This window comes from Vitis riparia, chromosome 13 (genome assembly GCF_004353265.1).
Source record: "Vitis riparia cultivar Riparia Gloire de Montpellier isolate 1030 chromosome 13, EGFV_Vit.rip_1.0, whole genome shotgun sequence".
NCBI classification, from domain to species: domain Eukaryota; kingdom Viridiplantae; phylum Streptophyta; class Magnoliopsida; order Vitales; family Vitaceae; genus Vitis; species Vitis riparia.
The window spans coordinates 26,969,702-26,982,647 of NC_048443.1; the positions used below are offsets into that span (position 1 = coordinate 26,969,702).

Sequence of the window (12,946 nt, forward strand, 5' to 3'; positions counted from 1 at the left end):
TGTACACCTTTTTCGCCATTGATAAATTCTCGGTTAACAAAAGGGGAAAGTCAGCAGCTGAGACTTGGAGGATTGGTTTCAGTAGAGGGTCCTTGCTTTTGTTAGGCTGCATGTATGCTTCACTCAGACTTTCTAAGCTATCATAGAGGCTTCCCAGGGACCCCACCATACTGTTCTTATTGAGAAGCCTGACGATGGTTGCCACGGGAAGGGAGACTCCTGAAAAGGAAATCTACGAATTCTTTTCCTGCCTCAGCAAAGAGGACTTTGTTGGCTTTTGTGTCAACCAGAAGCTTCATACTCATTTTGGAGGAGGCCATCGTGGGCTTTTTCTGTGATATATGGATGATGGGGAGGACATTTATATAGAGAGCCGGAACAGAAACATATGAAAATTAAACATTTACTGTATGTGAATGTTTGGGCTTCCAATGCAGAGTGGGTAATTGGAAAGGACAATATGGGTTATAGGGTGCATCAGAATTGAAATGGTTCTTTGAATGGAGGCGCATGCTCCTCATTACTTAATGATTTCACTTTGTTTTTAGAATTTATTTATTTTTCAATGGTCCCAATGCTCAGAGCATTTAAAACTAGAAAATTTGATTATGTAAGTGCTCACACAGAAGGCCCATAGGCCCATCTTTAGAACTAGTATTCCCATCTAACAGCTTGTGTTCAGGATGAACTGTAATTGCTTTTCTTGCAGGTTAAAGATTTGATTGAGATGCATGTAACACACAAAAAGAAAAAAAGAGCAAACGCATGAAGCTCCTGCAAGGGAGTTCCAACATATTTAACTTTGGCCTGAATGGGCTTTGGCATCTGTTTCCAGTGGCATGTGTTAAAACTAAAACACAAAAGTAGCAGAAAGATTAACGTGCAGAAATTAAAGTTTTAAAACATTATCTAATTTGCCTGATTTGGCTCTGGGAATCTGTTTCTAATAATAGTTCATATACAAGAAGATTCAGTCAGTGGGACAATTAAGTCCGGGTTACGAAGTTGTCACAGCACTGTACAACCAGTTGAATTGCCACAAAGAACTTATGAAGCAGCATCTCCTGCAAACAGCATGTGATACAATATGAGAAGAAAAGAATGTGAGCAGAAAAAAAAATGCTTAAAAATGGAAACAAAACGTGCTCTGCCTCAGCCAAATGTAACTGGAACCTCACGACTAGCATTTCAAACTGAAAGAGAGAAAAAAGAGGGGAAAAAAAAGGAAAGGGAAAAAGAGAAAATATTTGTCTTCTTTAGGCTAGGAAAGGTTCAAAAAGACAAACCAACAAGCAAGCAAAGCGAGGGCAATTGTGGGCCCAATTTGGAAGCAAACTCCACCAAAAGGAAATTGTGTAAAAATGACAGTCCTAAACCTACATAAACCCAGGCAAACATGAATTCTGAAATTTCCAAGAAAAAATGTGGTAGATTGACATGCAAAGGCAGGAGTAGTTGCAAGTAAAGCAAGTTTAGCAGTTCTACAGTGAGCGGCTGAAATATTTGAAACTTGTCGAACTTGACAAGCATCAGCTGTTTACGGAGAAAATCAGATTGGCATTTTTCCATGGAGGCAGCTAAATATCTGCTCCTTGGGATTAAATTGCTATTCCATTTAGAACAAGAACATCACAACAAACTAAACTATGGGTGATCCACTAGCCAACAATATGCCACATCACTGGGAGAAAAGAGTGGTCCTGTTCCTCCACAAACAATGACTTTATTTTCTTTGTACTGAATAACTGGGCTGTAGTGGAAAAACAGGACTCAAAGGTCTGGCCACAAAATATCTCCAAACCAAAACAACAACCAAAAAAAATAAAATAAAAGGAAAAAAAAAAAAAGAGGCAGAGAACAAGCCCTTTTACAACACCTAGAAATAACAAAACTGTATGTTCTAGAAACTAGAGTTGTATTCATTTTTGGGAAGTAATTCATACCTCGCTGATTTTGTCAGGGGAAGGTCCTTCTGATGCCTGACTAAGTTCTAGTGCAAATTACACCACCTGAAGAAATGGGAAAATAATGCGAGCTATTGGATTTCAGAATATCTCCTGAACTGTGGTAGTGCTACAATGGATGCAACAATGCAAAGAATTCTACTGGCTCTTCATCTTCTTTAACAATCTGTTAATGTCCACGATTCAAAATGCACAGTTAAAACAACTATGAGATAATTCAAAATCTAATCAGCATTCTTCTCCTAGCTTATAAATCAGAGAAGAGAATGGAATGTAAGGGAGAATGTGTAACATTACTTAAAGAAAGACAACAGAAGTCAAAAACATCTAGGTTTGATTTCTAATAACAGAAATCAAACTTAAAGCATTTAGATAAATAATTTAGCAATAATTTATCAAAATAAATAAATAATTCAGCAATAGACACATGCCAAAGATCAGTACATCATGGAATCAGATAAAAATGGTAACTAACAGATATGTAACTAACTTCCCTAGTATTAACAAGGCAAACAAGGATGCAGAGCTAACAAAAGCGGCATTGAAACATATAGAAAATTGGATCAAATCAATAATAGAAGCAGGCAAGAAATTGAAGAGGAACTAATGGAAAAATCAAAATTCACCCGGAAGCAAAATTCCCAGATTTTCTTTGTGCACTTGACAAGAGCTTCACAACCTTCTTTTAGTAGGAGACAATGATATCCTACTCTAAGGGCTTCGCAATTATTTCCCCTCATGTACCAATTCTCTTTTCCACTTTTAGGGAAACCGTTTTCCAAATGGGTGCCCAGGATGTATCTCAGCATGCTTATGCTTCTGCCAAAAGGTTCAAATAACATCTTCGTACTGAAGATCATGTCAGGAAAAATGTTACAAACTCCAATTGACCTAGAAATTCGTCATGGGGATCATAGAACCAAGTAATAGCATTAATAGGGAGGTCAACTTTTTCAATCCTCTGTTTTCCTGTCACTTGTTCCACAAACACCGAGAAAATGACATCTAAGTCATCCGAATCCTCTTTTCATACACTTCCCTCTCTGCACCATACTGAACCCCTTAACAAACCTCACCATTACCCATAAAACCCCAAAACGAGAAAAATATGAACATCCAAATCCCTCAAGTCACTCTACCAAACAATAAATGATGATTTACCATTTTTGCACCCCTTCTACATGTGCAAACACCAATTAGGAAGCATGTTCCCTCTCCTGGCTAGCCAGTTATCATGAGGATCTTTCCCAGTGAAATGCCATCCAGGCCGAGAAACCAATCTTTGAGGGGAGCTAGAGTAACCCATACCTCCTTGGAAGGAAACTAACCACCTTCTACATACAAAAAAGAACAATAGAATTTCACATGGTAATTTCCTCTTTGATGGCTCTCATCTTATCATATCCATCCCCTTCCTCAGTATAAACGCTCAATAATGACACCAAAATTAGACACCTGCTGGCTCTACCCCAGGTACAGAAAAACCCTAATGAATCCTGGATTCAAATGTCCCTTGGATGACAACAAAAATAATCAGCAACTGAAGCACCTTTGACAACAAAAATAATCAACAAAAATAATCAGCAAGTGCTAAGAAATGGGTGTACCAAAGTACACATGATATATATGATAGACACTACTAGGCAAGCGAAAAGAAGAGAGAAAACAAAAAAGCAAACTGTCTGCCCTTATTTGGAGTTCAACCAATCAACGAAGCATATCATGGTCATTGACATCTATATACTCTATCAAGTCTAACCCTTTCCAAAAAAATTACATAAAACTATAAAAGAAGATTTGATTGCTTGGTCTATTTGTTCAACATCTTCAAACAATCTCAAATTTCTTTCCTTCCATATAGTCCAAAGCAAGCATACGGACAGGCTTCCAAGCTTTCTTCATTTCTTCCCCACAAGTAAATCTCTTGAGTTGAAATGGCCCCTTTGTAGAGGAAGAAATTCGAGCACCCTCCTACAGCCTTCTCCCCACCAAACATCCTACAAAAAGAGAATCATTTGGCTAATTCCTACCTGATAGAACACCCAATTGGAGAACTCTGCACAACATGTCCTAGTACCTTTTCCAAAAGCTAACACTGAACGCTGCTCTATGATCATCAGAACACCTACTTCTCTAACCTTATACTTTCTAGCCACCACCATCACCTTCAAAACCATCCATCTACATAGACACTTTGTTAGGCAACCCTGCATTTTCACTCTGAGACCTCCACACTTCAAATACCCCACCCATTCAACTAAATAGTACCTTTTTTATGGGCAAAATATATTGTACTTCCTTTCCTCTTCTTATGTCTTCTATTATTTTTTTTTTCAACAGGCCTTTCCCCTCCACTAATTCCAAACCCCAAACCACCTCGTTTGCAGCTTCATACCTTTTTTCTTGATAATTCTCAAAAATTTTCTCTACTATCCCTACTTGCAAATCATGTGTCATGACTTTAAGGGATGACCTTATTTCTGATGAACAATTTCTTTAGCAGGCTCTCAAAAACATTTTGAGGCTTCAAAAGAGGAATGCTTAATTGTCGATTCTCTTAACCATTTTGCCTAATTAAGCAAGAAAATCTACAAAACATTTACAAGAATGAATCAGAGCTAGTACTACAATAATAATGCAGAGGATTTTGATAGCATCTTCCCTAGATGAAGTATCATAAGCATAAATTCCCAAATTCATAACGAAAATTGTAATTATCTATTTCAAGAATAAAACATTGCTTTTCATGTTTTATATGACTTCATCAGGAGCACTCAAATGCAAGAAATATAAAGTTGGTGACTCCAAGTATTCCTAAACCTTAAAAGCCTTCAAATCCAAGAAAGCTTCATCACATAAGAAATGAATAAACAGAGCACAAACTTAGAGGTGCGGAAGAAAAATAAGAAACTAAGGAGAATTAAACGGAAAATGCTAAAACACAAGTTCTGTACCTTAATGGCAGTGTCCTCTGGCAGACCCAGCTGAGAACGAACATCACAACCAACTCGGTTCCAGTCAATCTCTTCTAGATCACCTACCTCTCTGCTGCTATCTAGTAGAACCCGGGTATTACCATGATTGAAAGATCTTCCTACCCAAATATATATAATCCTATCCTCAGCTTTTCCTAAACCTGTACTTGGAAAGAAGAAAACAAATGCAGCTTTGGAATCCAGATCACCTGCACCAAAGGATGCAAATTTTTCTAAGCTAGGCCAGCAACATACTAATGGTTGTACTGGGTCACCATGAGCTTCCATCATTCCAGTCAAGACAGTTGAATCCTGACTTCCTTCCAAAGGATCATTTCTCAGTGTCTCATCACCATTTCTGACAAAACCAATGTCCTTATGTGAATCATCACTAGCTACTCTACCTGATGATATCCGCAACTCGCATTGTTCAGTTGAGTTCCCATCTCCATTTCTAGCACCATTCTTGAACTCTGAGACATGTTCTACACTAGAACATGGTTCAGAAAAAGAGCAAGTGTTGACGTCTATCCTCACAGCATCTTCTTGACAGGAAACCGAAGTTGAAACATTATTTTTTAACCTTGTTTCATCAGTCAACACAGGCAGTGTAAGTGACTTTGACAAGCTACCTCTGCGCTCAGCCAGGGAAACGGGAAATCTTTTAAATGGTAGGGAGACTGATTGAGAAGAATGCTGTGAAGTAACACTAACAAGTTCTGGATTGTTAGACACAGATTGAAAAGAAGCATTAGATGCAGATTGAGAAGAAGTGTTAGATGTGCTAGATGTGAAAAGAGACAAATTAGAAAGGGTAGACAAGGTTGATGATAGAGGAAGAGGGAATGCAACAGTGGAAGGAGACATCAGAGGGGACTCAGAAAAATACTTTGATGTACCACTTGAATCGGAAGAAATGGAATCAGGGGAGAGATAAGGTGGTGAGGAAGATGAAGATGATGATGATGATGATGATGCTGATGATGATGATGATGATGGTGGTGAGGATGATGTTGAAGAATTTGCAGGAGAATGTGATGGTTTGTTCATAAAATTATCTACACCGACTATTAACATAGAATCTGAAAACACCCTGTGAAAGGATAACCTGGGAGCCGAAATGAACTCCTTCATATTGCCAAAGGCAAACTTACGCCTCAGCGCACTCCAACTGCTTTCTCTTACAGGAAGGTGGGTTTCATGTTCAGTCTCAGATGATGCAAAAGGGGGCACAAAACCCCCGGAGATTGCTTTCTTGAAAATCTCATAATCAACATTATATGAATCCACTTTTCTCTCACCAAGGCAAACATCAACCATTGATTTCCCAACCTCCACCCCATTAACAGATTTATCCATCAAAGGCAAAAGGTTAGAAAAAGCATCCCAGAAGTATGACTGTTCTTCTCCTTCCTTGATCACTGTTATTGGCCCCTGTACTCTTTCATAACGAACAATCTGACAAACCGCAGCTCTGGCATCCCTTTCCATTATGACCTCACAATTTTTACCAATCCAAACATAGATTGCAGAAGGTACATGTACAATAAATGCACCCCTAGAATCAAGAGCAGATGGTGAAGGATCATTCAACATTTTTGGAACAAGATGCAAAGGATCATATGGAGAGTGTGGGGCAATTCTATACATCCTCAGTAATGAACTTGGACTAAGAGGAAAGGCATGGACCCTTTTTTGACACTGTAACAACTGGCAAGCAAACCCCATATTTGGATCAGCAATTCCCCTAGCTGCTTTCACATACTGAAATGCATCTTCAAAACTCTGCCCTTCTCTCCACATAAGATATGCAATCACAAGCGAAGTGGATCGAGACACCCCTTGGCAACAATGAACAAAAACCCTTCCCCCCTGTTCTCTAACATCCTCAAAGTAGTCAAAAACATCATAAAGTATACTGGTGATGTCTTCAGATGGACTATCCTGCAACCACAAAGTTCTGTACACAAAATCGGCTCTGAAATATTCAGGACAAACAAAACCCACACAATTGAGAATATGGGTGATTCTGTTCTGCTTCAAAATCTCCCTATCCTTTGCAACCGCATCTCCCCCAAGATATATATGTTCAGCAACCTTAGAGCACTCTTTATCAAAGAATGCAATCTTATCCCTCCTCACAAGCCCACCATTCTTATCCGGGTTTTTCTGAATCGCAGACAAATCAAGCTTCAGCCTATCTCCACCCTTATTCATATCTCTCCCACTTGGGGTGGGTGGTTGAGGCCACTCCCCAACATCATCAGAACTTGCCTTTGGCCACTCATCCAAGCTCCTGCGAGCAATGGACAATGGCTGCAGTGGTGGCAAGCACGCCCGGGCCTTACAGTTTTGCTGAGATCGTGGGGTTAATGGAGCCGGAAACCGCCGGTTTTGGCCACTATTATTCCCAATACCACCGTTTGGATCTGAGCAATCCTTTTCTTCAGACTCAGGGTTTCTCAGCCCCGTCCGAGACGAAGACCAGGACGCCGACCGCCAGAACGTTTTCCGGTTTCCAGCAACCTGGTACGGAACACGAGAACCATCCTCTTTTCCCACCATGCCCACAACAAACCCTCAATGCGGAGGCAGGAACAAACCCAGATATCCAAAACAGCTAATCTCGCCAATCCCAACCAGAAAACTGGAGATTCTCAGCCAAACCCAAATTCACAAAAGAAAATCAAACCGACACGGGAAACATCCGATTGACCAAAGCAGTCACAGTCTTACAAACAAATCCTGATCTGGGGTCCAGAGATTAACTACAACAAACAAAGAACCCACAATCAAAAGCAGTAAATCCACCACTAAACATCCAGATTCAGCAGGAAAAGAAAAGAAAACCCTAAAATCTTGAAGCAAAATTTTGCCAAAAAGCAAAAAATAGAGGAAAACAATTCAAACGGCCGTGCACTTTTCCGGGGTTTCTCGAGCAAAACATCAGCCTAGAAAGATTAAAAAATAGGGAGAGAAAATGGGGTTAGGTTTTGGAACTTACAGGGCAAGAAAGAGGTGACCATGAGAGAGTGAGGAGCATCCAAAGAGAGGAGTAGGGGCAGCAAGAGTCTTTTCACAAATTCGTTTTTGGGTTTTATGATTATCGTTCAACCCAACAAGACAATGGAGATTTTATTGTATGGAGAGAGAGATGGGGCTTTTTCTATATATTTTGAAACGCAACTTCACATAAGTTGAGTGTTCTGCCATTATTCTTTACTATTCATCCATCCAATTTCCCAGTCAGCGCTTTGAAAAAGACAGATTTTCATGAACCCTAATCCGGTAAAAATCGATTCATCTCTTTGATATTTTTATTCTTTGATTTGATTCTTATATTGTTTTTTTCACTTTTGTCTAATATACGTTACTACAAAAATAATAAAATATAGTTTTTAAATTTAAAAAAAAATAACAAATTTTGAATTAAAAACCATTTTTTTATGACTTTTTAAATTTGATACATTTTTAGATTTTCCTTTAATAGAATATTCTATCCAATAATCAAAAATATAAAAAAATAACTAAACTTAAAAATTTATATTTATAACAAAGTATATTTTTTCAATACCCATCGAAAATACATCATCAATCGAGTAATATCATAGGTATAATTTAAATATTTTATCTATATATTTTTCACCAGATCTAATTCGATAAGAATAGACTTGTTAAAAAAAATAATTTATATTTTATACAAATTTATAGTACTTTTATGAATAATAATTTTTTTAAAAAAGTTTTTCTTATTTGAGTCGCTAAATAAAATTTTATTCATAAAAATAATTAAAAAAATAATTTTAAAACTATCTTCTATAATATTATCAAATAGGCTCCAACTTTCTTTAAATATTATGGATATTGTAAAATTAATATGAGTTTAAATGAATCCATATATAAAGAAATTAATAAAATACATGATTTAAAAATAAAAATAAAAAAGTTGAATCACCAACAATGGTCAATGACTATTTATTATATTCTAAGAAAGACAAATATCCAAAAATTATTATTAAATGGACCATTAATTAATGGATCATGTTTGATTGATGATAAGAATATAAATGAAATATAGATAAAATCATTAAATTTAAGACTTAAGAGGATTGGCCTTTCTTGGAAAAAACCATCAATCCACAACCGTGTTCAATATGCATTAATTCTCCCCTTAAAATCAAAGGAAAAGCCGTAGTATACATTTAGATAATCTTATCATAAGAAATTTGAAATTAATAAATACATAAAATAAATAAATAGAAGTTGAAACCTGAACAAATTACATTATCACTTCTTTTAAAAAAAATTCTTTTGTATTTATCAAAAATTTCAAATATCATATCTCATATCGGATAAAAAGGAAAGTTTCTGTTGTCATATAGATATGAATTTTTTTTAATTATATAAACATATTTTCAAGTCTTTCTTAAGTTTAAAGTAAACAATATCTATATAACCAATCCTACACTCAGATGTAAATGTTTGTTTGACCCGTGAAATGTGTTAAACTCTTGATTATTTTTTAAGGTAAGAGAAGCTACCATAAATAACATTAATCTTTATTATACTTTAAATCTTATAATATTTACAATTTAAAACTATTTAGGAACATTCCAATATTATCACTTGAGTGATTGTTTAAGTGATTTTATTACCATCATAAATTTCATTATTACTAGTTTTAGGGTCATATACATTATTCATATATGCAAAAATTTGTGGGTTTGGCTACAAAATTATTTTCTCATATTTTATTTACTTAAAAATTTATAAAAATAAATATAATTAATAATTGTTTAAAAACGATATATTTTTAAATATTTAATCTTTAAATAAAAAAGAAAAATAATTTATATGGTTTTAGATCAAATTTTGATCATCTTATTTGAGAATTAATTAATGTTAACCCGAAAAATAATATTTACAAATAAATTAAAAATATTCATAGAGCTTGTTTCAATGTTAGAAGCGTTTCTAACTTTTTTCTACTACTTAAAAATTTTTTTAAAAAAAATCATTATCAAACAGACTTTTAAGTTTTGAACAACGAGAAAATTGTTATTTTATTAATTTTCTTATATTAATAACGAAACATTAGTAAACTTAATAGGTGGTGGTAGTCAAATTTAGACAAAACAACAAAATTTTGTTAGATTCTAACATCAAATGATGTCTTCCCCTTCCATCGTTTCTTTTCCTTTTTCCCTTTTTGTTTATTCATTTGGTTTGCTTTTTAAAAACCAAATTTCAAACTAGTAAACATTTTAAAAAGAAAGAAAATTTGATTTGGCAGACCAACTTTCACCCCAATTTCAAAAGCTAGCTTCAAAACGACCAAGACCTCACTTTCATAAAGAATAAGACCTAACTTGAAGATTGGGGCCGAGGAGAAAATTGATGCCACAAAAATCATACCGGTAGCAAATCGTCAAGAGCAAGCTAAAAATGTCTCCCTTTTTTTTTTTTTTTGGCCCCACGAATTTGATGTCACATATGAAGATGAAGATGATGTTTGAGACGAAGGGGTTCGATTTAAAATCACAAATTTAGAATATATCGAATCCTACTAGGCATGGGAACCTGTTGAATCTTGTGCTTTATCCATTAGGTCACTATTCTTTTCCCCTAAAGCTAAAAATCTCCTCTGCAAACCTTCATCACATGTTGAAGCCCCACCCCTATGCTTCTTAGGGCAATTGGATATCCCTAAGGCACATTTTCCATATGGAAACTAGACTCTTTTTTGGAAATTGTTTTTTTTTTCTTGAAAACATAAAATATGATATTTAAAAAATATATTTTTTAATTATTTTGATTTATTTTTTTAATGATTTTTGTAAATAAATATAAAAATAATTAAAAATAAAATTCTATATATAAAAATATGGAAAATGGGTTAAGTAAAAAAATTTAAGTTTATTTTGGGATAGACATCTCTAGCGGTGTGGTTCACACTCCAGACTTCTTCATATATTTTATTTATATTTTTAAAAAAAATTGGGGAGTGGAAATTTTACTTTTTGTTTAATTAAAAATTTTAAAATATTAAAATTATGTTGTTTTTAATTAAAAAAATATATTTTATCTTAAACATAAGAGCATTTTACAAATAAAAAGTAATTTACTTATGCTTCTCCTTAAAATCAAGTTAAAAACTATTCCGATTATTCACTTAAATTAAAGTAATAGATTAGAGAAGTGTTAGGTAAAACTTAATAGTCATTACTTAATAATTTAAATTAATTTTAAATTAAATTATATTTAAATGGTATAATTTAAAACATATTATTTAATTATTATTTTAAATTTTTTTGATAAAATTAACTTAAAATATATTTTAAATTATCAAATTAACATATTTATTTTTATAAATTATAATTAAAGTAAAAAAGGTTGAATAACAATGAAGGTTATAAAATAGCAAAGGAGATCTTGAAGGTAATTAGACAAATGAATATAAAAATGTACGGACTTAAAAATAAGTAAATTATTTTTAATTTTAAGTCTATTAAGTTATTTTACTAAACATGTTTAATTTATTTAATGACTTAAATTAAATTATTAAAACACGATAAATTATTAAGTTGATTTACCAAACATCGACTAATGGATAGTTTTGTTTATAAAAAGCTAGCTGATGCTAATTAACACCCAAATATACGGTCACCGTCTAGGCTTGTATTCAGGAAGAATGGGCACATAACTAGCCGATATTGGCAACCGTTGTTGAAAACAAAACACAACATGGTTTTTAAATTTGAAAAACACATTTAACCCCTTTTAAATTAAAGATGATTTAAAAAAAATCCATTTTCAAAATAAATTGTTTTTTAGAACATATTTGAGATATTTTTCACAAAGTATTTTGAAAAACAAATAAAAATATAGTTTTTACGGTGCACGGTATCTTCAAAGAAAATAAATCAAGAAAACTATTTTTCATATTTAAAATCCTAAGCAAAACTTACCCTTAGAAATAATTAAGAACTGTTTCAAAGAATTGTTCTCAAGTCTCTTTGTCTGTCACACATTCGATCCCTTTTTTAGTCGTATTGGAGAAAAATGCAAAGAAGAGACACGAGAGAGACAGGGTTTTCTCCAAGAAGGTCCTGTTCGTCAAATGGTAGGGCCAGCATTTTTGTTAGGCATGAAAGAAAGCAGCTTCCAAAGTCTATCCATGAACTACCATGTCGGATAGCATTGAAATAGATAAAGACTACCACATACAGAATTATTAGGAATAGACCCGGAATCTATATGTAATCAAATGAGAAAAGCCCAACTCATTTAGCATAATTGAATAGAAAATCATAGAAAGTGGGGTAGTGTGAAGTGTGAACCAAAGACCATCGGAAGTAGAAGTAGGGCAGGAGCTGTTGATAGGTTATAAATCATTTCAGGCTAAAATTCCAATTGGGAGAAAGTAGACAGATGGATATGATTCTAGACTTGACGGAACTCAATTCTGGAACTAAAGAAGAACCCATAAACCAAGTTTAGTCGGTAAAAGTAAACTAGAAGTCAATGTCACTATGCGGAATTCAAGCAAAGCATTTGATTCAAGAGTCTAGTCTAAGGATATAGTTAACATTATGGTATCAAGACAACTATGTCATTCCAGTGTCGAGGATTGAATCATTTTCCTTTTCCACGTAAGGGAAATCAGAACATTTGAGAAGGGTATGAAAAGAAGTAAAGAACAATCTCAAAGGCCAAAAGAAAAATCAAAGGTTCAAAGAAAAAAATTGTCCTCACGGAAGTGTTGATGCCTAAAATTTATACTGCCATTTGGGTTTATGAGAATTTGTTATGATGTTTGGCTATAAGGATGTGAATCCATACATCTATGGGGTCATGACACAAATGAGTTCTCTTCATGCAGAGCGCTTCAGAGTGTTCTCTGTTGCTTTACCTTCATATAGGCTTTTTCAAGCATGGGCCTCAACTTCACTATGCTACACCTATTTTTGGGTAAAGGCTTGCTTATAAAGGAAGCTGAGAAAAATT

At 34.4% G+C, this 12,946-nt stretch overlaps 1 protein-coding gene across 2 annotated transcripts; it reads right to left on the reverse strand.

The window, feature by feature from the left end:
* Positions 1–751: 751 nt before the first annotated feature.
* LOC117928179 (protein-tyrosine-phosphatase MKP1) lies at positions 752–8,104 on the reverse strand. Of its 2 annotated transcripts, XM_034848077.1 has the most exons (4): positions 7,944–8,104; positions 4,919–7,707; positions 1,944–2,130; positions 752–1,064 (listed from the first exon to the last, which is right to left on the reverse strand). In XM_034848077.1, exons 2-3 carry the CDS (start codon positions 7,502–7,504, stop codon positions 2,074–2,076), a joined length of 2,643 nt encoding a protein of 880 aa, XP_034703968.1. In that variant the 5' UTR covers positions 7,505–7,707; positions 7,944–8,104; the 3' UTR covers positions 752–1,064; positions 1,944–2,073. The 2 variants fall into 2 exon arrangements, with proteins under 2 accessions (XP_034703968.1, XP_034703970.1); XM_034848079.1 differs by having other exon boundaries at positions 4,919–8,104.
* Positions 8,105–12,946: the final 4,842 nt, after the last annotated feature.